This window comes from Zootoca vivipara, chromosome 13 (genome assembly GCF_965207765.1).
Source record: "Zootoca vivipara chromosome 13, rZooViv2.hap1.1, whole genome shotgun sequence".
Classification (NCBI taxonomy): domain Eukaryota; kingdom Metazoa; phylum Chordata; class Lepidosauria; order Squamata; family Lacertidae; genus Zootoca; species Zootoca vivipara.
The window spans coordinates 44,744,954-44,770,123 of NC_142596.1; the positions used below are offsets into that span (position 1 = coordinate 44,744,954).

The following is a 25,170-nucleotide window of genomic DNA, read 5'->3' on the forward strand; positions in this document are numbered from 1 at the left end:
TAGCGGCATCTCTCTCTCGGGATGCCAAGATTCTCTTGCAACCCATCAAATCAGGGCAGAAAGGGAAGGGCGGCGGAGAGGCTTCAGGGGACTCCGCTGGGCATGCGCGAGGCGATTTTGCGCACGCGCCTGGGGAAGCAGCCTTCGAACGGTCTGGAAGCCCCGCCCCACTTCTCCCCGGGAGGGGGTGTGTGGTCACGTGGGCCGCGTCGCGCTCTCGGGCCAGAGGGGAGGGGGGGTTGCCGGAGTGGGGTTTGTTTCCGGAAGTGCCCGCGTTTCTGCTGGGCCTGAGCCGAGGCCTGACCCGGCCCGCGGCTCTCGCTGCTGCTGCTGCTGTCGCTGAAACCCCGGAGCCAGCCAGCCGCAGGGATGGAGATAACCAGGAACAGTGAGTCCGGCTGGGGTCGGGGAGAGGGTCAGCGACGAGAGCGCCTCTGAGCATATGCAGAGTGGCCTCCCTCCCCGCCCCTCCTCTTGGCTGCCCCTCAAGGCAGGCTGAACCTCCTCCCTTTGGGGTGGGGGGAGGCCAAGTAGGAAACCTGCCCCCCCCCGAAAACAGATGTGGGGTGGGCAGAGGCCCAGATCCTACCTCTTCCTCCTGCTGCACAGGCTGCCCCTGATCCATCCAGGCTGATATTTCCCCCCTTCCTCCCCACACATCCTTTATAATGTCCCCACCTCCACCACAAAAAACCCACAACACCCCCCCCCCATTCATACCCAAAGGCTCTCCCTGTGCCAATTGCTCTCCCACAATGCCCCCATTTAATAGTGCAATTAATGTATTGTGTTTTAGGTGGTCTTGCTTCTTTCTCTACTGGTTATTGGATAGATAGATAGATACCGGTAGATAGATTATAGATTGATAGCATCTCCCTCCCCCCATTTATTTATTTTTTAACACGACCTGCTAGAATACCAAAGGAAATGGAGAGAATTGTGACGCTGTATCTGCAAAAAGCTTCTGCTCGGTGTCATGGACGGGAGGGAAAGACCCCTCTGTTGTTTTCATCAGCTTAAAAAAAAAGATTATGCTGGAATGAGAGAGTCCGCAGCAATCGTTTCCCAACAGGCTTGTTTTGCGTGGTGGCCGTCCATGTGCACTGTGCTGGCTTGCAGTCTGTCGTTGCAGTTATACGTTGTAGTATGCCGGCTAGGATACGATTCATAAGAAGCAGAGGAAAACAGGGAGATGGAAGCAGGAGAAGATCAGTTTCGTTTTCTCTCTGATGTGCTGCTCGCAGTCTTCTCCAGCGCATCGGGTTGGCCACTGTGAAAACAGGATGCTGGGCTAGATGGGCCTTTGGCCTGTTCCACGAGGGGTCTTCTTCTTAGTTGTACAGTTGGGGACAATCTGCTCTTATGTATTGCTGTCTCAACACACACCCACACCCCATTTTTGGGAGCGTGCTGCTTGCAGCTTTCTCCTCTGGCCGCACATGTTGCAGGCCATAGCACTGACAGAAAAAAATACTGAACTACTGAAATGCACTTTAAAATACTGGTGGTGCTGTTTTTAAAATCAGTTACAGTATTTGTCATGCAAGAAGCTGGATTTACTGTACAACTTTATTGCAACCTTGCTTTTTAATGACACCCATTGACAGATACACTGTGGTCAGTGGCTGAAATAAATCGATTCATTCATTAACAGATACATTTCTAGTCTTCCAACGGCCATTTTTGACATACAGTTCTACCCATTTACATTCATACCTTGGTTTAAGTACGCTTTGGTTTGAGTACTTTCAGTTTAAGTACTCCGTGGACCCATCTGGAACGGATTAATCCACTTTCCATTACTTTCAATGGGAAAGTTTGCTTTAGGTTAAGTACGCTTCAGGCTAAGTATGGAGATCCAGAACAAATTACACTCATATTTCGGGTTAAGTACGCTTCAGGTTGAGTACTCTGCGGACCCATCTGGAACGGATTAATCCACTTTCCATTACTTTCAATGGGAAAGTTCGCTTCAGGTTAAGTACGCTTCAGGTTAAGTACAGACTTCCAGAACCAATTGTGTACTTAAACCGAGGTACCACTGTACCTCTAATTAAAAAAAGAAGAAGAAATCCTCCTTCCTATATAGAAGCATATTGCACACAGGGACAGAAGCCTTGGTTATGTGTGGCATTCCCATTTACTTCATCAGCATCTGGTAAAATTTACATGGTCATAGGGCAGCCGTCTCCTCCTCCCCCTTCAAAAGGGCATAGATGTAGAGCACAGGTGCCCTTTGTAATTCTTAATTAAAGCAAACAAACGGAGATGGCATTGGTAAATGGACCATGTTTCTACCTACCACCCCCAGACCTGCTCCATCAGAGTCCTGCAGGGAGTGTTTGGGCTGTGTGAATATAAAAACAAAGGAAAGGCTAGTGGATCAGGCAAGTGGCCCATCTACTCCAGGATCCTTGCTTCGTCTGACAGTACAGATAGAACATAGCCATCAGGATTAGTAGCCACTGAATTGCCAAGGATTTATTTTCATCCTATTGGCATCACCTACATACATTTCTTTTTGAAATGGAAAAGGTTTTGTCATTTTCACTATGGAGCAGAAGTGTCCTTTTTTAAAAATATGTGTGCGGAGGAAGTGATGGTGGGACTGATTAGAAGCTAGTGCAGGAGGTGTGGCATTGCACACTGTCAAATTGTCCCCAGTCATATCACGATGGACTCTGGTCCTGGAACATCTGGTGTAGGAAAAGATGGTCCCTGCATTGTCTGTCCCACGCTAGCTGGAATGGGGGTGCTGAAATTTAAAGTGGCTAGAACATAACGTTACAATGGTGGCAATACATATTAACTGCAACCCATGAAAATGCCTAGGTGATCCTTAATGTGCTTGGTGAATGTGTTATTTCGATTACAGAGCTGTGGATGATTCTTCAGAGGTAGAGGGGCAACCATATGTGCTTTGCCCACTTTTGCTTCTTGACATAGTCTGTTTCTCTCTCTCTCTCTCTCTGGTCTACAGATTTTAAGGACAACCTCAGCAAAGTTTATGAAGCTATTGAAGATGCAGACTTTTTGGCTATCGATGGAGAGTTTTCAGGTGCGGTGTATTTCATGCAATTCTCTCTTATAATGTAAAGATCTGAATTTGCAGCTCCTTGCGGATCGCTGTTCTGGAACATTGTTGCTTATTGATTATGGGGAGGCTGAAGGGATATTGGTAAAAGCCGATCGTGGGGTGCTCCCACACTTTCTGTGTTCTGTCTCTTGGGTGTAACAGGGAAATAATACAATGTGGTACATTTTTAGAGAGGGTGGGAAAGGAACACGGGATATGGGGATTTCTTTTTTTAAAAAAGAAGTGTTTCTTGATTTATAGGCATTTGTAGCCCACCCTTCACCATGTGGTCCCAGAGTGGGTTACATATTTCAACTGTTGGAAGCTGTATGCTTCTGAATACCAATAGCCGGAAATCACAGTAGGGGAGAGTGCTGTTGCGCTCAGCTACTGCTTGCATGCTTCCTGTAGGCATCTGGTTGGCCACTATGAGAACAGGATGCTGGACTCGTTGGACCATTGGCCTGATCCAGCAGGCGCTCCATATGTTCTTACATCTTCCAACCCACAAAGGCCCCTGCAGAAAGGCCTGACGTTGAAATGTATACAGTGATGAGGCCAAACGTACTTGTGGGTGGGCATCCTATAATCCGGGGCCACCACAGAAAAGGTCCTGTCATGTAGTGCTGCCCTGTGAGTTGCACAGGACAGCAGAACTACCAGCAGCGTCTTCCCTGTAAATCTCAACACTTGGGTGGGTCTATATCAGGCATCCCCAAACTTCGGCCTTCCAGATGTTTTGGACTACAATTCCCATCTTCCCCGACCATTGGTCGTGTAAGTGAGAGATCATGGGAGTTGTAGGCCAAAACATCTGGAGGGCCGCAGTTTGGGGGTGCCTGGTCTATATGGTATGTGGTGCTCCTTAAGATACTTTGGGGCCCAAATAATAATTTAGGGTGTGATTTAAGTGTGCGCTGCAGTCATTACAGATTAAATTTGTAATCCCATAGCTGCCCTAATGCATCCCTAAGAGACTTGTTCAAACAACTTTTTATACTTATTAGGAATTAGTGATGGACCATCTGTTAGCGCGTTAACGAATGGCTTCGACACACCTGAAGAAAGGTATCAAAAACTTAAAAAGGTAAAAATCTTAAATCATTCCATTAGGGTGCTTCGTCGATGAAATATTTTGTACACAGGATTGTGACATCTGTGTGCCGGACAGATTTCTGTTGCTAAGTACAGCGCTGCGGGAAAACATTTTCAATAAATAAAAATTTGATGTTGCAAAACCAGGCGTAAAATGGAAGACTTTCTTCTGTGGATAATAATCCTCTTTGGGCCACAAGCTTTTATTGGGTCAGGTAGAAGGGTTGGTCTTGCTACAATCCTGTGCACACTTACTTGGGAGTAAGCTCCCTTGAACACAGTGGGACTTGCACAGAAGTGAGTAAAAGTGCAAACTTGTGAGGGGTCCCCACCCCCTCAAATAATTTATTGGAGGCCCAAAGGAACCTGGGCCCCTAGGAGTTGGCCACTGTGATAGTGCTGTTGCAATCAGGTCCTGCTTGCAGGCTTCTTCTTGATCACTGAGAACAGCACACCCTTCTTGCATTCTAATGTGTGCATTTATTAGGTTCTCTCGTGGTTTCTTTAATTGGAAAATAAATGTCCTAAACTACTACTTCCCTTTCTCCACATCTTTCAAGAGCTTGAGATATTTCTGCGGTGCATTGTTTATATTCTGCTTAGAAACATCCTGGGGTTGTTTTTTTTCTAGTGACCCACAATACGGTCCTCCAGGTTTTGTTGGTCAGCATCTCTGACCAGTGGCCTTGTTGGCCGAGACTCAAGGGAGCTGAAGTCCCAACAGCATCTGGAGGGTGTTGCATTGAATACTCCAGAGAGATTCTTAATTACTTCATGCATTTATATACAAAGTGCCCGAGTTTGGTGGGAAATGGAGTTTAGTGACCCTTTAAGTCTCCCACTGCTGTGGGATTCTAGCGGCTCCTCCGAATGAATAACCTGGCTGTTTGGATCTCATTTTTGTCTTGTCGCCTCCAGCATTCCATGGATTTCTTGCTGTTCCAGTTTGGCCTTTGCACTTTTAAATACGATCTCACAGAATCTAAGTACGTCGCTTTCTTGACTTTGTTGGTACTTTTATAGCTTAGCATGTTGATAGTGACGGCCGCGTCAACTGACCTCCCGACTCCTTTACCTTTCCTAGGTACGTTATAAAATCGTTTAATTTCTACATCTTCCCCAAACCTTTCAATAGAACGTCGCCAGATGTGAAGTTTGTCTGTCAGGTTAGTGAGAAGCTTGCTTCATACGTTTTTCCGTTTCACCCTTCCTTCTGATGCTCTTATGCTGCCTCTCTGGGGCTGGGTGCAGTTCAAAGCAAAACTTTGCTCTGGGGGGCCCATGTTTTGCATTCTTCGCCACTTGAAAGAAAAACCAACTTTCACTGGATTCAAGTAATGCTAAAGCTTTTTCTTGTTTTCTCTTCCAGAGTTCAAGTATAGACTTTTTAGCAAACCAGGGATTTGATTTTAATAAAGTTTTTCGCAATGGTAAGTTTCGTTTTTCAACCTGCCATGAAGTGTATACTCTCATAATCCTGATGTTCCCATAGCTATAACTTCTACTTCCATCTCCCCATTGATGCATCATCTCAATTGCTGTGAGTTTCTTCAGGATATTTGCCCAGCAAATGAACTGCTTCTAAAGCACCTGCAGAATTGCTGCTTCCGACTTCTTTATGCATCTGTAACAATGGCCGTATACTGAAACAAGGATTGGGCTTGTGTGTTAATGCAAAGCCATTGTTTACAGTGCTGTATGCATGAATAGGAAGGATCCTGAACAAAGCTCCCTCCCTCTCACATGGCCAGGAAGACTTTGCTGGTGTTTACTTCATTTTCCCTAATAGGAGTTTGTTGTTAGAATCATACATTGTGGTTTAGAACTACCTCTGGTCAATTGCTCACCATGAAGCCGGCTTGTTGAGAAACTGACCTAATTTTTTTTTTAACCCAGTCTCTGGTTCCTATAAAATGACACAAACCAGGATTAGGAGAAACTGGAAGTAAGTCGTTCTGACCATGTGGAAAGAAGTGGAGTGTGTGTATAAGCCCAGGTTTTCATTCAGGATCTTTCCTGCTTGTGTGTGTAACACTAAACAATGGTTGGTTTAGCATTGCCTTTCCCAAGCTGATGCCCTCCAGATGTTTGCTTGTTTAATATTACATATATACTCCCACCTTTCCTCCATAGAGCTCCAAGTGGCACTAACGGCTCCCCTCCTCTCCATTTTATCCTGACAACAACCCTGTAAGGTAGACCAGGTTGGGAGATACTGGCTGGCCCAAGGTCATCTGGTGGGGATTTAAACCCTGGTCTCCCAGGTCTACAGTCTAACCACTACATAATATAATAATAATAAGAAGAAGAAGAAGAATAAACTTTTATTTATATCCCGCCCTCCCCGAAGTTGGGCTCAGAGCGGCTAACATCAAATATATAACATTAGTATAAAATCAAACAATAATCTGGAAGGTTGGGGGAGGTTGGTTTACATTCCCAAGTTGCAATCTTCACCTGATTTCTCTCTCTTCCTCTTTCTCTTTCTCTCTCTTTCTCTCTCTCTCTCTCTCTCACGCACACTTTGGGCCACAAAAAGCATCACCATTTCTCTCTCTTTTTAAGGAATCCCTTATTTAAATCAAGAGGAGGAAAGGCAGCTGCGGGAGCAATATGACGAAAGGCGATCCCAAGCCAATGGAGTGGGGGCCTTGTCGTACGTGTCCCCCAATGCCTCAAAGTGCCCTGTGACCATTCCAGAGGACCAGAAGAAGTTCATTGAGAAAGTGGTGTAAGTGGGAAAAGCGATGCTCAAAAGCAGGCATAGGCAAGCTCGGCCCTCCAGATGTTTTTGGCCTACAACTCCCACGATCCCTCGCTAGCAGGACCAGTGGTCAGGATGATGGGAATTGTAGTCCCAAAACATCTGGAGGGCCGCGTTTGCCCATGCCTGCTCAAAAGTTTTGATGTCCTCAGTAACTTCTCTATTTTGAAACCGATTTAGAGCAGTGATTTTCTGAACTAAACTGTGTTTCTTTCTAGGAGCTGAATTAATTTATACCAGGATATATATGTTTGTGTTGTGTGTGTGTTTTCACGTGTTTTCGCATGTGTTCCCTCCCTCTCTTTCTCTCCACTTTCAAGTTTTACTGACTAGTTCTCTGATGTTCTGAAACATAGAGCTGTGGTTCACAACGTGGGGCACAGGAGTGCAATTTGATTTGGGGGGGGGGGCAATTCGAGAATGAGTTAGACCAAGTTAATGGGGACGCAGGTGGCGCTGTGGGTTAAACCACAGAGCCTAGAGCTTGCCGATCAGAAGGTCAGTGGTTCGAATCCCTGCAACGGGTGAGCTCCCGTTGCTCGGTCCCAGCTCCTGCCAACCTAGCAGTTCGAAAGCACGTCAAAGTGCAAGTAGATAAATAGGTAAGGCGGGAAGGTAAACGGCATTTCCGTGTGCTGCTCTGGTTCCCCAGAAGCAGCTTTGTTATGCTGTCCACATGACCTGGAAGCTGTACGCCGGCTCCCTCGGCCAATAATGCGAGATGAGTGCCGCAACCCCAGAGTCTGTCACGACTGGACCTAATGGTCAGGGGTCCCTTTACCTTTACCTTTACCTTTAATGGCCTTTTAGCTTCTCCACGGGAATAGGGGTTCACTTTTTGAACAGGAAGAAATAATTATATGTCACGGGGGGAGCATCAGGATTTTAGAGATGCTTAGGTGGGGCATGGCCAAAATAAGGCTGGGGACCACAGCTCCAGAGAGAGGAGCCAGCTCAGTCTCTCCACTTGAATGGGTTTGGGGTTGCATCATTGGACAATCTTCACTTGAGATCTCGGAGGGCCATTGCTAGAGTTGACTAGTGAGCTGCACTGATCAAACTTGGGTCAGAGCAGCTAACTGAATACTTTCAAACAAGAGTAATGTTTCCACCAGGTGGCTTGGGACCTGGGTACCTCTCCCTGCTGGACTCAAAACTCCCATCAGCCTCAGCCATCATGGCCAGTTGTCAGGGACAGTGGGGTGCCATCGCAGCTGCTCCTCCACCCGCACTGCCCCCAGGATGCGCACCAGCCCCGCCCCCGCCTGCTCTCCGCCCCCCGGTGCTGGAGCATGAAGCTCCGCCACTGGTTGAGGATGATGGGAGCCAGAGTCAACCATCATCTGGTGAATGCAAATGAACCCTGCATATTTCTCTCCCCTTTTCAGAGAAAGGATAGAAGACCTTCTGCAGAAGGAAGAGAGCACAAGTTTGGAGCTGGAACCATGCACAGGGTCAGTTCCTCTAAAAACACAGTTGGGGTATGGGCAGAGTTTATGGCAAGGGTGAGGAACATCTTCCCCTCGAGACTTTGCCAGGCTGTAGCCCCCAGCATCCCCAGCTGTTGGCCACTTTGGCTGGGTTTGATGCGAGGAGTTGTGCAGCAATATTTGGAGTTCCCCGCCCCTGGTGCAGGGTGGGTGGGTGGGTGGAGAGAAGATAAAATAGGGAGCCAATCCTTCCTCTGGAAAGCTTAATCTCTATCTCTCTTTCTCTCTCTAGATTCCAGAGGAAACTAATTTATCAGACGCTGAACTGGAAGTAGGTTTTGTGTTGCGTTGCTGCTAACTGGTGCGAAAAGAGAAGGGGTTAGGACAGCGGGGAGGAACTCGATTGAATAAAAAGCTGTACAGTCATACCTTGGCTTTCAAATTTAATCCGTTCAAGGAGTCCGTTTGACTCCTGGAACAGTTCGGAAACCAAGGTGTGGCTTCTGATTGGCTGCAGGAGCGCCCTGCAGCTGATCAGAATCTGTGGAAGCCGCGCCGGACGTTCGGCTTCCGAAAATCGTTTGAAAACCGGAACAATCACTTCCGGGTTTCGATTGTTCGGGAGCCAAAACGTTTGAGTTCAAAGGCGTTAAGCTTCCGAGGTTGCATTATATTTGCCACCACTTTTGAAGGGTGGCACAAAGTGGTCATTTTGCGTTCGATAGTTTGATAATCAGTGAACTCAGGAGGACTAGCACCCTGCGCAGTTCAAATGGTAAGCCCTGGTGGCCTTTGTTTTCCCACCAGGCTGCCTTTATATAGCTCTTGCCTTCGCAGGGACTCCTGATCCAGCACATTCCCTGAATTAGCTTATGCGAAACCGACAACCCCCCCCACCCCCCAAAAAAATTACTCAAACGTTAACTCTTGTCTTTCATGGTAGGTTTCCGAAAGGCATCCATGTCGAAACTCAGGAAACGGAGAAGGTGGGTAGGAACGTATTTTGAAAGCTCTCTGTTTAATGCAAACTCTGACTTGGTGAGATTCAGTGGTGTCTGGTGCTCAGTGAGACTGGCAGGGCGGAAGGCAGAGAGAGACAGCAGGATAAGACCCCATCTGCCCCGGGGGGGAAGAAGGCGAGGGCAAGCGGGCCAGGCGCAGGCAATTTCAGGGTCCGCTCCAGTTGGACTCTCCCCTCCCTCCCCTGCTGCCCACCATATTGCATGTTACATCCTTTGAAATTGTAAGCCGCCTTGGCAGAAAGGCAGGGTGCGATGCAATAAATAATTGGACCAAGCCAACCGTCAGCATCCTTTTCCCTGCTGAGTTCCATAAGGGTAACATGGACACCGAGGAGGAGGAAACTGACTGACAGAGCCACCTCTAGAGTAGTTGTAGGTAAGAAGGCAGGTGTGTGTGTGGGGGGGTGATGGACCAGCAACAGATGGAGCTGAAGCTGAAGCAAATCATATTAGCTGTTTCTCAAGAATTTGTGAGGGTAGAGCAGGGATGGCCAGCATGGCACTTGGGGAAGCAACAACACCTTTGAGATCTTCACTTGGTGCTCTGATCTCCAAAGCCTCTGATCCCCAAACTCAAAGAATCATAGAATTGTAGTGCTGCAAGGACCCCAAGGGTCATCTAGTCCAACCCACTGCAATGCAGGAATCTCAACTCAAGCATCCATGACAGATGGCCATCCAACCTCTGCTTAAACACCTCCAAGGAAGGAAAATCCACCACCTCCCAAGGGAGACCGTTCCCCTGTCACAAGTTCTTCCAGATGTTGAGTTGGAATCTCCTTCCTTGTAACGTGAAGGCATTGGTTCGAGTCCTACCCTCCAGAGCAGGAGAAAAAAAGCTTGCTCCATCTTCCATGTGGCAGCCCTTTAGATATTTGAAGATGGCTGTCATATCTCCTCTCAGTCTCCTCTTTTCCAGGCTAAACATACCCAGCTCCTTCAACCATTCCTCATCAGGCTTGGTTTCCAGACCCTCATAGCCTCCTTGGTTCTGAGGTGGGGAGGGTAGTTGCCTCCCCCACCTTGACATGTGCATAGAGGTGAAAGAGGAAGTCAGAAGAGTGACGTTCTTTCCCACTTCCTCTCTCACTATGTGCTTTTCAAGGCTCAGATTAATTCCGCTGGACCTGAGTTTTACCTAGATGCTTTGGAAGAGCAAAGTGTGTACATGTGTGGGGGACTGATTCTCAGGGGACAGAGTGACCAGAGAAGTTGGCAGCCATGGCACTCGCTCACGTGTGCCCACCAATGCCTCAAAGGTGACTGATAGCCCTATAAGGGCCGTGTAGGTTTCCTGCTCCATCTTGCATCTTCCTGCAGTAATGCCCGCTTTTCCCCAACTAGAAGGAAAGATACATTATCATTAGCAAAGTGGATGAAGAGGAGCGAAAAAGGAGGGAGCGGCAGAAGCAAGTGAAGGAGCAGGTTTGTGGTTGCATCTCCTTTTCGTTTCAAAAGGGGGTGGGGTCTGGGTGGTTGTGGGTGCTGCTGTTTGAGAATCGCAAGGCCAAAACACCTTGGAGTGCCTAGAACTAGCCTTGTGCCTAGAACGAGCCTTGTGCCTAGAACGAGCCTTGTGGCTCGCCTTAGCCCTCTTTTGCTCACGCTGGGATTTCTTGCTTGCAGGAAGAACTCAAAGACGCGGTGGGGTTTTCCCGAGTCGTTCACGCTCTTGCAAATTCTGTGAGTTTTGCTGCCTTCTCTTGCTTTTTTTTTTTTTTTTGCCTATATGGTGGGGGGTGCAATTTCTCAACTTGCAGGTGAGAACTTGAGAATCAGTTTCCCTTCTTTAGATAGCATGTCCATCAGAGGTGAGATTTGTTACAAGGCAAGGAGTTTCTTTGGTAGCTATAGAAGGGGTGGGGGACCTCAAGGGCCACATTCCATTGCAGGCAAACTTTTGGAAGCCACATGCCAGTGGCAGGTCCAGGTGCAGAAGTGGGCTGAGAAACTGATGCCACTCTTACTGTTGGCTACTTTCCAGCCACACAAAAATTTACACATCCACTCATACACACACACCTCATTCCCACCCTAGCACGTAAGATGAATGAATGATTAAGGACCCTTTCCAGCTAGGCAAAAATCACTTGAGGATGGCTACTGAAGGATGTGGCCTGGGAAGATGAAGCAATGCCTATTTAGAGTCGCAAGGGCCAAACAAAGAGGCCTGGGGGTCCCTGGGCCTCAGATCCCTCACCTCTGAGCTGTGGAAAACACTTCTCAGGAAGATATGCCTAGCAGACTCTCTTTGTCTTTTAGGCATAGGACGCGGGTGGCGCTGTGGTCTAAACCACTGAGCCTCTTGGGCTTGCCGATCAGAAGGTTTAGAGCTTGCTGATCAGAAGGTCGGCAGTTCAAATCCCCGCGACGGGGTGAGCTCCTGTTGCTCGGTCCCAGCTCCTGCCAACCTAGCACTTCGAAAGCATGCCAGTGCAAGTAGATAAATAGGTATCGCTGTGGCAGGAAGGTAAACGGCGTTTCCATGCTCTCTGGTTTCTGTCACGGTGTTCTGTTGCGGTTTAGTCCTGCTGGCCACACGACCCGGAAAGCTGCCTGTGGACAAACACCGGCTTCCTTGGCCTGAAAGCGAGATGAGCGCCGCAACCCCATAGTCGCCTTTGACTGGGCTTAACCATCCAGGGGTCCTTTACAGTTACCTTTTTACCTTTGTCTTTTAGGCACCAGATAAAAAATTTTATTCACCCATAAATATTTTAGATTGTTTTAGTTTTATCTACAGCAGTGTTTCTCAACCTTTTTTGGGCCACGGCACACTTGTTCCATGAAAAAAATCACGAGGCACACCACCATTAAAAAAGTTAAAAAATTTAACTCTGTGCCGCCCTATATTGACTATATAGCATAGCTGCCAAGTTTTCACTTTTCTCGCGAGGAAGCCTATTCAGCATAAGGGAAAATCCCTGTAAAAAAGGGATAACTTGGCAGCTATGCTATATAATTGTGACTGTAATTTATTCTGTATCTCTTCCTCTCCCCGCTTTTTAAATACCAGTAAATGAAGCCAAAAGAGAGACAACAGTGCTTAAATGCACAGATGTTTAAATGCACTTACTTGCAGGCATGCTAAGGTAGATTTCATTCGGAGGGAGAGGTGGAGAGAGGGAGAAGGGGAGGGAGCGCAGCCCAGAGCCGGCTCCACTCGCACTCTATTGTTCCAGGCACCGAGGCGAGTGGGGGTGGGGAGAGAAAGAAAGAAGCTGCAGGGAAATGAAGCGGCAGTTGCTTACACGCGCGTAAACGGGTGCCGCTTTATTTCCCTGCACGGAGGAGGGAGGAGGGAGGAGGGAGAAGGGAAGAAAGCTCCGTGAGGGAGAAAAGCCCCGTGCATCCCCTCTCCCTGGACTGAAAGAAAGCCGTAGCTGCTTACATGCGAGTAAGCGGCTGCTGCATTCTTTCCCTGCATGGAGGAAAGCCCCACGTGTCCCCTCTTCCTGCACGGAAAGCAAGCGGCAGCCGCTTACATGCGAGTAAGCTGCTCCTGTTTTCTTTCCCTGCAGGGAGGAATGGCCTGTGAATGATTGGCGGCCGCCAGGCGTCGCGGCACACCAGCCAGCGTCGGGCGGCACAGTACTGTGCCGCGGAACAGCGGTTGAGAAACGCTGATCTACAGGATGAGTTGGGTTTTTTTGCATGTAATGTTTTTATTTTAGCAAACCACCTTAGAATCATTGATAAACAGGGATGGGTAGAAACATTTTTAACAAGTAAAATAAAGCCCCTGTTGTTTCTTAAAAGTCCTGCTGTAGTACAGTAGTGGTATCTTTCTCCGAGTGTCTGTGTGACCATGTGGGTGGTCCCTCAACTCATGCCTTTGGGCTTGTGAATGGTTCTCCACAGGGCAAGCTTGTGGTTGGGCACAACATGTTGCTGGACGTCATGCATACCATCCACCAGTTCTACTGCCCGCTACCTGAGGTGAGTGGTCCTTGCAGTGTTGTGATTTCAAAGGCTGTTCTTCACTTGAACTTGAGCTGCTGTCCTTGCAAGAGAGGCCAAAGGTCTTCTTTCAGGAGTAGCCAATGTGGCCCCCTCAAGATGTTCTTGCACTACAACTCCCATCAGCCCTAGTCATGCATGGTCAATGGCCAGAGATTATGGGAGTTGTAGTCTGAGAACACCTGGCGGAGACCACGCTGGCATTCCCTTCTCTGTTCAGTCTAGCCTCCTGCCTTCCACCATGGGCAGCCAGAAAGCCCATCAGCTGAACTAAGACTACAGCCTCCCTAACTTTTGCTCCCAGTTAACTGATATCAAAAGTGGACTGCTTCTGAATTTAGTTTCCCGTTTTGCTATCACAGCTAATTGTCGTTGATAGAGCTATCCTCCCCAGGAACTTGTTTAATGCTCTGTTAAAGCCATCTGAGCTAGGAGCCATCACTACATCTTGTGGCAGAAGGTTCCACAAGTTAACAACATGGTGTATGAAAAGGTTATTTTTGAATCGGAGTTTTAGCTTTACGAGGAAAGGAGAAAAACTTCTCTCCTCACTTTTGGCACACCATGTTGTAACTCTCCTCCTCAATTAGTCACCCTTTTCCCCCTTCTTCAAAACTAAAAGGCCCCAAATCTTGTAAATTTTCCTCACATGTGAGTTGCTCCACCTCCCTTATCCTATTTGTTGTCTTTTTCTGACTTTCCCCCACCTCTGCTATATCTCTTTTTGAAATACAGTTACCAGAACTGTACCCAAGTGTCGTCGTACACAATTTGTACTTGGACATTATATAATATGGGCACGTTTATTTTCGATAACCTCTTGTGTGGAATTCACCATAAATGAATTAAGCACTGACGCATTTGTACATCCCTCACTTCATTCTTTGTGTGTTGATCATCTTGTTCCGTTTAAATTTTAGGATCTCGATGAGTTTAAAGAACTGGCGACATGTGTTTTTCCAAGGTAGGCTTGTTTTGCCCTGAATTAACAAGTGCATTCCTAGAGGGAAACCTTTGCAAAAATTTGACCCAGGGAAATATTTTCTTCCCAACGAAATGAGGCTTTATGGTAGGCATCCCCAGACTTTGGCCCTCCAGATGTTTTGGACTACAATTCCCATCTTCCCCGACCACTGGTCTTGTTAGCTAGGGATCATGGGAGTTGTAGGCCAAAACATCTGAAGGGCCGCAGTTTGGGGATGCCTGCTTTATGGTCTAGCTGCCTGGTTTCAGAGGGATCAGCTTACATTCCTTGGGCATTCACACCCAGGCTTGCATCAAGATAAACTGAATTATGCCCCTACCATCTGCCAAGGCTTTAATAAAAAATAGGTTGTGGGATATTGAACGCCAGGAACTAACAGTAGCAGCAGAGAAAACATGTTCCCCGCTTCACTTTCAACTTTCTTGGGCACATGAAATTAACCACAATTATCTTGAGTTCTTGCTTAACCCCCAAGAAAGAAGGGCATTTTTGCTGGCCAGGTTCAACTCAGATCCATCAAACCTCCTTTGGGGAAGGTTCTTGGGCAGGGTGGAAGGAGAAAGAATTTGCCCATGTGAAGACCACCTGGTGGAAACATTTAAGAACATATGGTTCTTAAATGTGAACTATATGCTGATCTCCACCAGCAATTCCTAGACCAACTCTGCATCCCCAAATGGAAACCAGAGTTGGAGGTCATACATTTTCTATTACTGGGGAATGATCAGGAGCTCACCAAGTTAGTCACTAAATATCTCTGTTTGGTTTTCTGTCGTCGAAACACATTGCAGACGTCTGATCTCCCTGGAGACCTAGAGATGTGACGATCAACTACTTTGACTCTTTTCTTTTGGCTAAGGTTTTGTGCCACTGGGGAGGTGGTGATTCTGTATTGATTTGTTATGGATGTTTGTATGTGCTGCCAATAAAAGGTTTGATGATGATAAACTGAATTTTGTGATCGGGGACAGTGGGGTGGAATTGAGTCGCAATGGTGCATGGCTCATTCTGCTTTTGCTGCTTGGGAGCCAGGTTGGGGAACTGAAGAGCTCTCCTGGGTATGGAGGCTCAGTCCCACAGCCAGTGGGAGTCTTGCTTTGTCCAACCTCTGGCTTCTCAGCTGTTAGCCTTGATTTCCAAGCCCCAGTTTGCATCCCTGAAGACTTGGAACTTTACAATAAATATAAGCTATGGGTTCTGACTCCCAGATCCAAAAACTCAATGCCTGTGTGACATAATCACAGATCCAAAGTTCTGGAAATTGTTGGTAAGGGACACAGGTGGCACTGTGGTCTAAACCACTGAGCCTCCTCGGTTTGCTGATCAGAAGGTCAGCAGTTCAGATCTGTGCGACGAAGTGAGCTCCCACTGCTCTGTCCCAGCTCCTGCCATTCTAGCAGTTTGAAAGCATGCCAGTTCAAGTAGATAAATAGGTACCACTGTGGTGGGAAGGTAAATGGCGTTTCCATGTGCTCTGGTTTCCGTCGCGGTGTTCTGTTGCGCTAGAAGCGGTTTAGTCCTGCTGGCCACATGACCCGGAAAGTTATCTGTGGACAAACGCCATCTCGCTCTGCCTGAAAGCGAGATGAGCGCCATAACCCCATAGTCGCCTTTGACTAGACTTAACCATCCAGGGGTCCTTTGCCTTTTTTAAAAATTGTTGGTAATCATGGTGAAGCTTTATCCTTGCTGTTTCATTTCTAGGTTACTGGACACTAAGTTGATGGCCAGCACTCAGCCGTTCAAGGTAACTAGCACCTGCAATAACTAATGGCACTTTTAAAATTAAATATAGCTTTAGTTCAGCCTTCCCCCAAGCTGCTCCCTCCCTCCAGCAAAATCACCGCTAGGGTGTTTCCTGCTCAGCATCAGCTATAGCAAGCTTATTTCTTCAGTACGGTTTCCTGCACAGCAAAAAGGACCCCATCAACTTGTAAGGGGGCAGTATCTGCTAGGCTGCGCTTACAGCTAACAATCCCCAACAAAAATGTATCTATACAGGTAAAATAGCGTCTGTTCGCAGGTAATGCACGTGAGGGATTTGGATACAATATCCCCCTTCCCAAGGATGCTCAATTACGTCGATGGGATTGAAAATGGACTCATAAATTAGAATGGAATTTCAACCACTCTTCCATCTTCTAATATATATTGCATTTTTTTGCTTAATTGCATCATTATTATTTTTTTGGGTATACAGTCGTACCTTGGTTTTCAAACAGCTTAGTTCTCGAACATTTTGGCTCCCAAACGCCGCAAACCCGGAAGTGAGTGTTCCGGTTTGCAAACTATTTTTTGAAGCCGAACGAATGTTTTGGACTACAGCTTCCATCAGCCCCAGCCAGCATGGCCGCCGGAACATCGGGGGGGGGGCAGGTTGGGGGAAGGCCGCAATGTTGAGTGCTTGCTCTGAACTCACTTGGACCATGCCTTGTGAGCCGAGAGAATCAACAACCGGTGGCTCACATTTCTCTTTGCTTTTCAGGAAATCATTAACAACACATCCCTTGCAGAGCTGGAGAAGCGTGTAAAGGAGACTCCGTTCAGCCCTCCAAAAGTCGGTAAGGCGACGGAGGGCGATTTGCACAGCCAGCTCTGGACCACGGGTGGAAACAGATTGATTAAAATCCAAGGATTCCCTTCTATGCTGGAAAATTCTCACGGAGGAATTTAATCTGTATAGAACTGGAGATGTTACTGGTCCAATATTTGTGGGCAAAAGACACTTGCAAGCTTGTCTCCAGTTGCACCGGGTGCAATGATTTTTGTAGCTCTGTTGGGTCTACATTTATGCGTCTGTTGTTCTAGAACCAGCAAAATGACGAGGCTTTTTGAATGGAGACTTGTTGCTCTTTCGAACAGGGCTCCCCATCCCAGTGTGGCTAAAATAACCCTCCTCCCGCTAGGATAACCTACAGTGAGAGCTAGGTTCAAGGATCTTGTGTTAATTTACAAGCCCCTTAACAACTTGCGTCCAGAATAACTCAAGGGCCGCCTAACCTGTCCTATTCTATCCTGGCCTGACCACTCAGGTCTTCCATCGTTTCGATACTTGCCTTTTCTGTATTGCGTTTCTTGTCTACCACTTAAGAGGCGACTGTAGCGAAGTCCTTCATAAATTGTTTAAAGAAAGTAAAAGCAAACCATTTCTCCTTCCCCAGAAAGCGCAGAAGGATTCCCGAGTTACGACACAGCTTCGGAGCAGCTTCACGAAGCAGGTTATGACGCTTACATCACAGGCCTGTGTTTCATCTCCATGGCCAATTTCCTAGGTACTTTTTTTGTCATTTGCTCCATCTTGCACAGTCTGTTCATCCCTGCCTTTTGCCAGCTGTGTCTGATCCTTCTGCGGTGGGGGCATCTTCTCTTTGCTAGGTTCCTTTCTCAGCCCCCCGAAAAGTCACGTGTCTGCCAAATCAAAGCTCATTGAACCTTTTTTCAACAAGTGAGTAACCACTTTTATTTTTTTTTAAAATCACACAGAGGAGAACCCCAGCTTTTTAGTTGAACTTTAACCTGTTCTTTAACGCTCCTCTGGTTAAAACAGTAACAATCAGAAGATTGGGGAATGTTTATTGAATATAGGGAGGAAAATTAAGTTTATTTGAAAACGTTGGTAGCATTAAGATAAGTTCAACAGTGTAAATAAGTTTTGATGGATGTAATAATGGAATACTGAATGGTTCAGTTTATATAAAATATGCAGGGATTTATGTTTTGCAAAATGAACCATGGAAAGAGAAGAAGGGAAGTCATTGGTATTTTAAGGTTGTTTGAATGAATATTCTAAAATGTAAAACAGAAAATTTAATAAAAATAATGGGGGGGGAACCAAAACCAATGACAATTTATCATTTATATGCCACTCATCTGATGGGTTGCACCAACAACTCTGAGCGGCTCTTCCCCAAAATAGTAAAAGCACAATACAGCACCACACATTAAAAACTTCCCTAAACAGGGCTGCCTTCAGATGTCTTCTAAAAGTCAGATAGTTGTTTATCCCCTTGACATCTGATGGGAGGGCATTTCACAGGGCATTTCTCGGCGCCACTACTGAGAAGGCCCTCTGCCTGGTTCCCTGTAACCTCACTTCTCGCAGGGAGGGAACCACCAGAAGGCCCTCGGAGCTGGACCTCAGTGTCCGAGCAGAACGATGGGGGTGGAAGATGCTCCTTCGGGTATACTGGACCGAGGCCGTTTAGGGCTTTAAAGGTCAGCACCAACACTTTAAATTGCACTTGGAAGCGTGCTGGGAGCAAATGCAGTCCTTTTAGGTCTGCCCTGTTCTGCCCCTTGGAGAAGGCACACAGAGAAGGGCCTCAAATGATTATCTCAGGGTCCAGGTCTGTTCATATGGGGAGAGGCGGTCCTTGAAGTATTGGAGTCCTGAGCAGCATATGGCTTTATCGGTCAAAACCAGGACTTTGAATTGAGCTTGGAAACTGGATCATGCAAGTAACACTCTCTCTCTCTCTCTCTCTCTCTCTCTCTCTCTCTCTCTCTCTCTCTCTCTCTGTGTGTGTGTGTGTGTGTGTGTGTTTCTCTCTTTCACTTCAGACTGTTTCTGATGCGGGTGATGGACATCCCATATCTCAACTTAGAAGGACCAGACCGTAAGTGCTCTTTTCACCTTTCACGATGTCGTATATGATGTCCAGTGTGAGAGTAGTCCAAGCCCCCTCCCAATTCTTCCTTTGCAAGCACAATTTGTCACTTTCTGAATTTGGTGTCTTTTTCTGTCACCCTGTGACAAAAATTGAGAACTCCGTTTTCTGCTGGATAATCAGTAGGTTGTATTAAAAAAAAAGGAATAAATTGCAAGCTGAAAACTTCTCCCCCCCCCCTTTACTTTCAGTGCAGCCAAAACGTGACCACGTTCTATACGTTACGTTTCCCAAAGAGTGGAAGACGAGCGACCTTTACCAGCTTTTCAGTGCTTTTGGTAAGTAACAAATGAAAAAGTAAGGATGCGACTCCACTGGGGGTAGGGTCTAACCCAGGCATCCCCAAACTGCGGCCCTCCAGATGTTTTGGCCTACAACTCCCATGATCCCTAGCTAACAGGACCAGTGGTCGGGGATGATGGGAATTGTAGTCCAAAACATCTGGAGGACCGAAGTTTGGGGATGCCTGGTCTAACCCGTCAGGGTTTCCCAAACTTCAGTCTCCAGCTGTTGTTGGGATTACAACTCCCATCATCCCTAGCTAGCAGGATGGTGGGAATTGTAGTCCAAAAACAGTTGGAGAACCAAGTTCGGGAAACCCTGGTCTACGTGCAACAGGGTGTAAGACCCCTGCAGCAGTGTTCTGTACTTGCCCTGATGGAACCAAGTATTCAGTGATAGATTTGGTGGCTGCCAGACTAGACCCGGGAGAGAGGGCAACGGGCAAAGAACAGGCATATATATAGCTGAAGGCTAGCCTTTGGTCCTGCATATGATGCTAGACTCCCAACTCCCATCATCCCTGACTTTTGGCTGTGCTGTCTGGGGCTGATGGGAGTTAGAGTCCAAAGACCCTTGGAGGGCCATAGGTTAGCCAGCCCTGATAAAGGCAAGATTATACCCTCGGCTATCAGCGGTGGGTCCATCCATTGTGCTGGGTAGGCTAAAGACACGGAGTACAATCTTGACAGATGGGACATTTTTGGGAGGGATTTGCATACACCCAGCAGCAGAGAAGGGGCTACGGCACCTGCTTCTGTGGAAAAGGAGCCAGCTTTTCTTGACCATGTTTGCCCCATCATTGCGTCTTTTTGCTCCTCCCATCTGCCAGGTGTCAAGACACACCTGCTCTGATTTCGGAAGCGAAGACTTTCTCCCAACACCATCATAATATAATAATAATAATAATTTTTTATTTATACCCCGCCCATCTGGCCGGGTTCCCCCAGCCACTCTGGGCGGCTTCCAACAAAATATTAAAATACAGAAATCAGACCTCAGGCCCTCCTGTCCCAGCCTGCCTTTTCCCATAGTGCACTGCTTCATAGCACTCTTGACAGTCTTGATCAGGCATAGGCAACCTTGGCTCTCCAGATGTTTTACAACTCCCATGATCCTTAGCTAACAGGGCCAGTGGTCAGGGATCATGGGAGTTGTAGTTCCAAAACATCTGGAGAGCCAAGGTTGCCTACGCCTGGTCTTGATGATGGCTGAATGTAAGATGGACTATACTAGTGTTTCTCAAACTTTAATCCCCCCTCTGTTGTTGGACCACAACTCCCATCATTCCTGACCCCCGGCCCTGTTAGCTAGGGATGATGGGAGTTGTAGTCCCAGCAACAGCTGGCGACCCTGGTGTGGCGGTTGCCTCCACCTGTACAGGACCCCCAGACGTTTAACGGTCCGTTGATTCCTGCACAAACCACTTTATTATACCGCTGCCACCAACCAGTAATAAGTCTGGTAACTATCCACTACTTCAGACAAGGATGACGTTTGAACAAAAGAAGTTTATTTAGAAATGGTACATAACCGTATGGTTTCAATAGTTAAGTTCCTGAGTTCTTATATAACAGTTCCTATACCGGCCTATTACCTCTAACCTTTAATAACTAAACTGTCAAACACTCTATCGTTTCTGATTAAAGGTAAAGGGACCCCTGACCATTAGGTCTAGTAATGACCGACTCTGGGGTTGTGACGGTCATCTCGCATTATTGGCTGAGGGAGCCAGCGTACAGCTTCCAGGTCATGTGGCCAGCATGACAAAGCCGCTTCTGGCGAACCAGAGCAGCACAAGGAAACGCCATTTACCTTCCCGCTGTAGCGGTCCCAATTTATCTACTTGCACTTTGACGTGCTTTCGAAGTGCTAGGTTGGCAGGAGCTGGGACCGAGCAACAGGAGCTCACCCCGTCGCAGGGATTCGAACCGCTGACCTTCTGATCGGCAAGCTCTAGGCTCTGTGGTTTAACCCACAGCGCCACCTAATGCCTCACCCTCAGTCGCTAAGCCACACCTCCTCCACCTCCCACGCAACTCCCCCAACTCAACTCCTCATCTTAACTCCCTTCTACCTCCCAGGGGTGATTTTATATAGTCCTCCTAACCCCGCCCCCTAGGGTTCTAACTGCCATTACCTGTTAACCCCTTCTATACCGGGCCCGACTTTAGGGTGATCGTCACACCTGGTCTGTGCCCTTCCACTTCACAAACACTTTTCTTTTCTTTGCAGGCAACATTCATGTTTCCTGGATTGATGATACGTCAGCCTTTGTGTCGCTTAGCCAGCCCGAACAAGTACAGATTGGTAAGTTACACGGAGCCTCTCTGTCGAGCCATCACACTGAGGCCGCCATTACTTCTGCAGAATCGTAAACAATAGGAGGTTACATGAGAGGGGGTTCTTATATCTATAGCCCCCCTTTAGACCAGTTTTTACTGGCCGATTGCCGCCTGCTATTGAGTTCTTTGTGACCTTGGTTGGTTTTCCTGTTTCCTGCTAGTTCTTCTGAGGGATTGATCTCAGAGACTTGTATAGCGAGGAGGGGGGAACCGTGAGCCCCCAGATGTGGTTGGACAACATCAACCTTCGCCATTGCGGCCCCATGAGTTGGAGTCGTAACACCTGGAAGGCTGCAGTTTCTCCATGCCTGTTGTATAGTTGCCTAAATATTGTGAATGGTTAAATGGACACATAACCAGAGGAAGGGCTCCCTGCTCACTTGCTGTTAATATTTATTTATTTGCTTACTTGCAAAATATTGGTTATTATTATTATTATTATTATTATTATTGCCCTGCCTTTTCCCCTGACAGGACTCAAGGTGGCTTACAGATAAAAATAAGAACAGCGAAAAACAACAACTAAGCATTGATAAAGCGATAACGATATACATATCTAAAAATCTATTAAAACCATACCAGTAATTGCATTAAAAATAGTACAGCACCAGCCCTCCCATTAAAAAGCAGCCCGTTCCCAAAAAAGCCTGTTGGGACAGGAATCTGCACCGCCTTTATTGCGGGGAAAAATATCAGCATAAAATCCAACAGTAAAATTAACATTTATAAAAACGAATGCAAAGGGCGTCGCAAATCAGTAGATCAGCTTATCGGGTAACATCTGAGAGAACAGATGGTGTTTAAACAGACGTATAAATTCTAATACTGCCCGGAAGCACATTCCAAGGGGCAGGGGCCACCATGCTAAAGGCCCTGGTTTTTGTGGACATAAGAGTTTGGACTACTGTCTCTCCTGAGGTTTAAAGTGACTGGGAAGAGGTATAGAAGTTCAGGCATTCCCAGAGGTAACCTGGCCCCAGGTTGCCCATCATTTTACGAAGCTCATAGCAAGACCTTAAAACAGGGCCCGGTAGCATCATAGCAGCCAGTGATTAGCCCTGATTAAAGACGGCAAGTGAATGCTTAATATTACCGTTCTGTTTAATAAGCAGTTGTGTCTGATTTTCTTAGTCACTGCTAGGTTTATAAGTGCCATGTTGCAGCAGTTGCCAGATGGTGGCTAAGGAAGAGAGAAGAGGCTGGTGACTTTGGGAAGAAGCACCAGCCGAGTGGAAGGGAAAAAGGAATTGAATTGTGATGGAGAAGGTTGCCCTTCTCTGCCTGGGTGGTCCTACTGTCCCTGATCATCTTGTTTTCTGCTGCTCCAAATTAAAAGGAGATTCTGACTAAACATTGGGAAGAACTTCCTGATAGCTAGAGCCATTTGACAGTGGAGCGGACTCTCTCAGAAGGCGGTGGAGGTTTTTAAAGCAGAGGTTGGATGTCCATCTGCCACAGATTCTTTAGTTGTGATTCCTGTATTGGACCAGATCACCCTTGGGGTCCCTTCCACCTCTACGATTCTATGATTTTATGGGTTCGCTCAGTCGTGAAGCTGCTTCCCTCTCAGCTGTTGTGAGAATAAAGCTACGTTGCATGGTAGTGGTAGGGGAGGAGTCTTGTGTGCTGCCCTGAGCTCCTCTGGAGGATGGGCAGGAGAAAAATGCAATCGACAAGCACACGTGGTACCGCGTCTGGAAACCTGAGGCTTGAGGTGTTGTCCGCAAAGGCCCACAGTTCAGTGATGCTTCAGAAAGAGCCAGGTTCAACCCCTGCAGGGAAAAGCCCCTGCATGAACCCCTGGAGAACCACTGAGAGTCAGGAGTCGACAATACTCACTTGAGCTGGATGAGCTCCAGTGTAAGGCAGCTCCCTCTGTGCTGTTGATACCCAGCTCTCTTCTGTAGGGGGCAGTGGTGGACAGGTTAGAGATGGACAAAGGGAAGTTCAATCCAGACAACACAGCAGAGTTTTATTATTAGGGCTTGCTGATCAGAAGGTCAGCGGTTCGAATCCCTATGACGGGGTGAGCTCTCGTTGCTTGGTCCCAGCTCCTGCCAACCTAGCAGTTCGAAAGCACGTCAAAATGCAAGTAGATAAATAGGAACCACTACAGCGGGAAGGGAAACGGCGTTTCCATGTGCTGCTCTGGTTTGCCAGAAGCGGCTTTGTCATGCTGGCCACATGACCTGGAAGCTATACGCCGGCTCCCTTGGCCAATAATGCGAGATGAGCGCGCAACCCCAGAGTCGGTCACGACTGGACCTAATGGTCAGGGGTCCCTTTACCTTTTACTATTGAAAGCATTTCAGTTGGAACAAAATGAAATAAAGATAAAAAGTGCATGGAAAGAAAAAGAAAAGAAAGGTATAATATACGCAAACCACTACAATTTCATATATGATCGTCTAGTACAGGCATCCCCAAACTTCGGCCCTCCAGATATTTTGGACTACAATTCCCATCTTCCCCGACCACTGTTCCTGTTAGCTAGGGATCATGGGAGTTGTAGGCCAAAACATCTGGAGGGCCGCAGTTTGGGGACGCCTGGTCTAGTATATGGGTACGTATTTAACTGTTGTTGTCCAAATACATATGTGGTTATTTATAACATAGAGACGTTGAAGGCGAGAGGTCTCCCTGTTCTGGATGGGGCCACATTTCCTTTTTGACAGTTCAGAGGGCATAGCTTGTGGGTAATGTTGGGCCAGGCACTGCTTTGCTGGCGAAGAGTGCCTTGTTCATGCTCATTTCCACACGGCCTACACAACACAAATGTCCAGTCCAGTGCTTTCTGCCTTAGTGGCCCCATAGAATCCACTGCCTTTGGGGTGGCTGGCTGCCTCTCTGGGTGCCCACGTTCTGTTCTCTATCCCCATCTGCACTGTACATGTAAAGCAGGATCATACCACTTTAAAAGCTTTCCCCCAAAGGATCCTGGGAAGTGTAGTTGGTTTAGGGCACAGAGAGTTGTTAGGAGACCCTTATTCTTCTCACAGAGCTACAAATTCCCAGAGTTCCCTGGGATTGACTATTTAACCCCCTTCAGTTTTGATGAGGGCGAGCTTTTTAGCTGGAAAGCAGCCAGCCAGGTGTGTATTATGGCTGATTGGGGGCGGGGGGGGTGGAGAAGAGAGGAAATACAAAATATAAAATGCAGAATTGCAACCCCAGACCAGCTAATTATTCTTTAAAAACAACAAGCTAAGGTCTAGCAATCGTAGCAGGACTCAGGGACACAACAGCATTCAGGTATTTCCCCACCTGCTCAGTAAAAAAAAATGATTTGGTCTCCTCAGCAAGGCCACTCAGAAGGGCCTCTGAAGATCGACCAGGAAATGATCTCATAGAAGGTTAGAGTATGCATTCTCGTAACCCCCTGATGAAAACTACAGTGGAAAGATCGCGTGAACGAACACTTCAACCTCTGAGTGGTTGAACTGACAGCATCTAAATTTAGAAGGAATTCTAGTAAATGTGGTGCCTGAAATATTTGAAGGTGTAAACGCTATGCTGTGGAACCTTGGTTTTAGAACAGCTTAGTTTA

General features: G+C 47.2%; 1 protein-coding gene across 1 annotated transcript in view; it reads left to right on the top strand.

The window, feature by feature from the left end:
• The first annotated feature begins 224 nt into the window (after positions 1 to 224).
• Positions 225 to 25,170, top strand: part of PARN (poly(A)-specific ribonuclease) — a 48,018-nt gene continuing 23,072 nt past the window's right edge. The window contains exons 1-21 of the mRNA XM_035131891.3: positions 225 to 388; positions 2,981 to 3,058; positions 4,084 to 4,163; positions 5,090 to 5,157; positions 5,256 to 5,337; positions 5,541 to 5,601; positions 6,737 to 6,902; positions 8,324 to 8,389; positions 8,658 to 8,696; positions 9,309 to 9,351; positions 10,732 to 10,812; positions 11,014 to 11,070; positions 13,249 to 13,326; positions 14,268 to 14,311; positions 16,037 to 16,079; positions 16,818 to 16,893; positions 17,494 to 17,604; positions 17,708 to 17,777; positions 18,893 to 18,948; positions 19,191 to 19,277; positions 21,514 to 21,588. Of these exons, the coding sequence (XP_034987782.1) occupies positions 370 to 388; positions 2,981 to 3,058; positions 4,084 to 4,163; positions 5,090 to 5,157; positions 5,256 to 5,337; positions 5,541 to 5,601; positions 6,737 to 6,902; positions 8,324 to 8,389; positions 8,658 to 8,696; positions 9,309 to 9,351; positions 10,732 to 10,812; positions 11,014 to 11,070; positions 13,249 to 13,326; positions 14,268 to 14,311; positions 16,037 to 16,079; positions 16,818 to 16,893; positions 17,494 to 17,604; positions 17,708 to 17,777; positions 18,893 to 18,948; positions 19,191 to 19,277; positions 21,514 to 21,588 (1,480 nt within the window). The 5' untranslated portion in view covers positions 225 to 369. The remainder of the gene's footprint in view (positions 389 to 2,980; positions 3,059 to 4,083; positions 4,164 to 5,089; positions 5,158 to 5,255; positions 5,338 to 5,540; positions 5,602 to 6,736; positions 6,903 to 8,323; positions 8,390 to 8,657; positions 8,697 to 9,308; positions 9,352 to 10,731; positions 10,813 to 11,013; positions 11,071 to 13,248; positions 13,327 to 14,267; positions 14,312 to 16,036; positions 16,080 to 16,817; positions 16,894 to 17,493; positions 17,605 to 17,707; positions 17,778 to 18,892; positions 18,949 to 19,190; positions 19,278 to 21,513; positions 21,589 to 25,170) is intronic.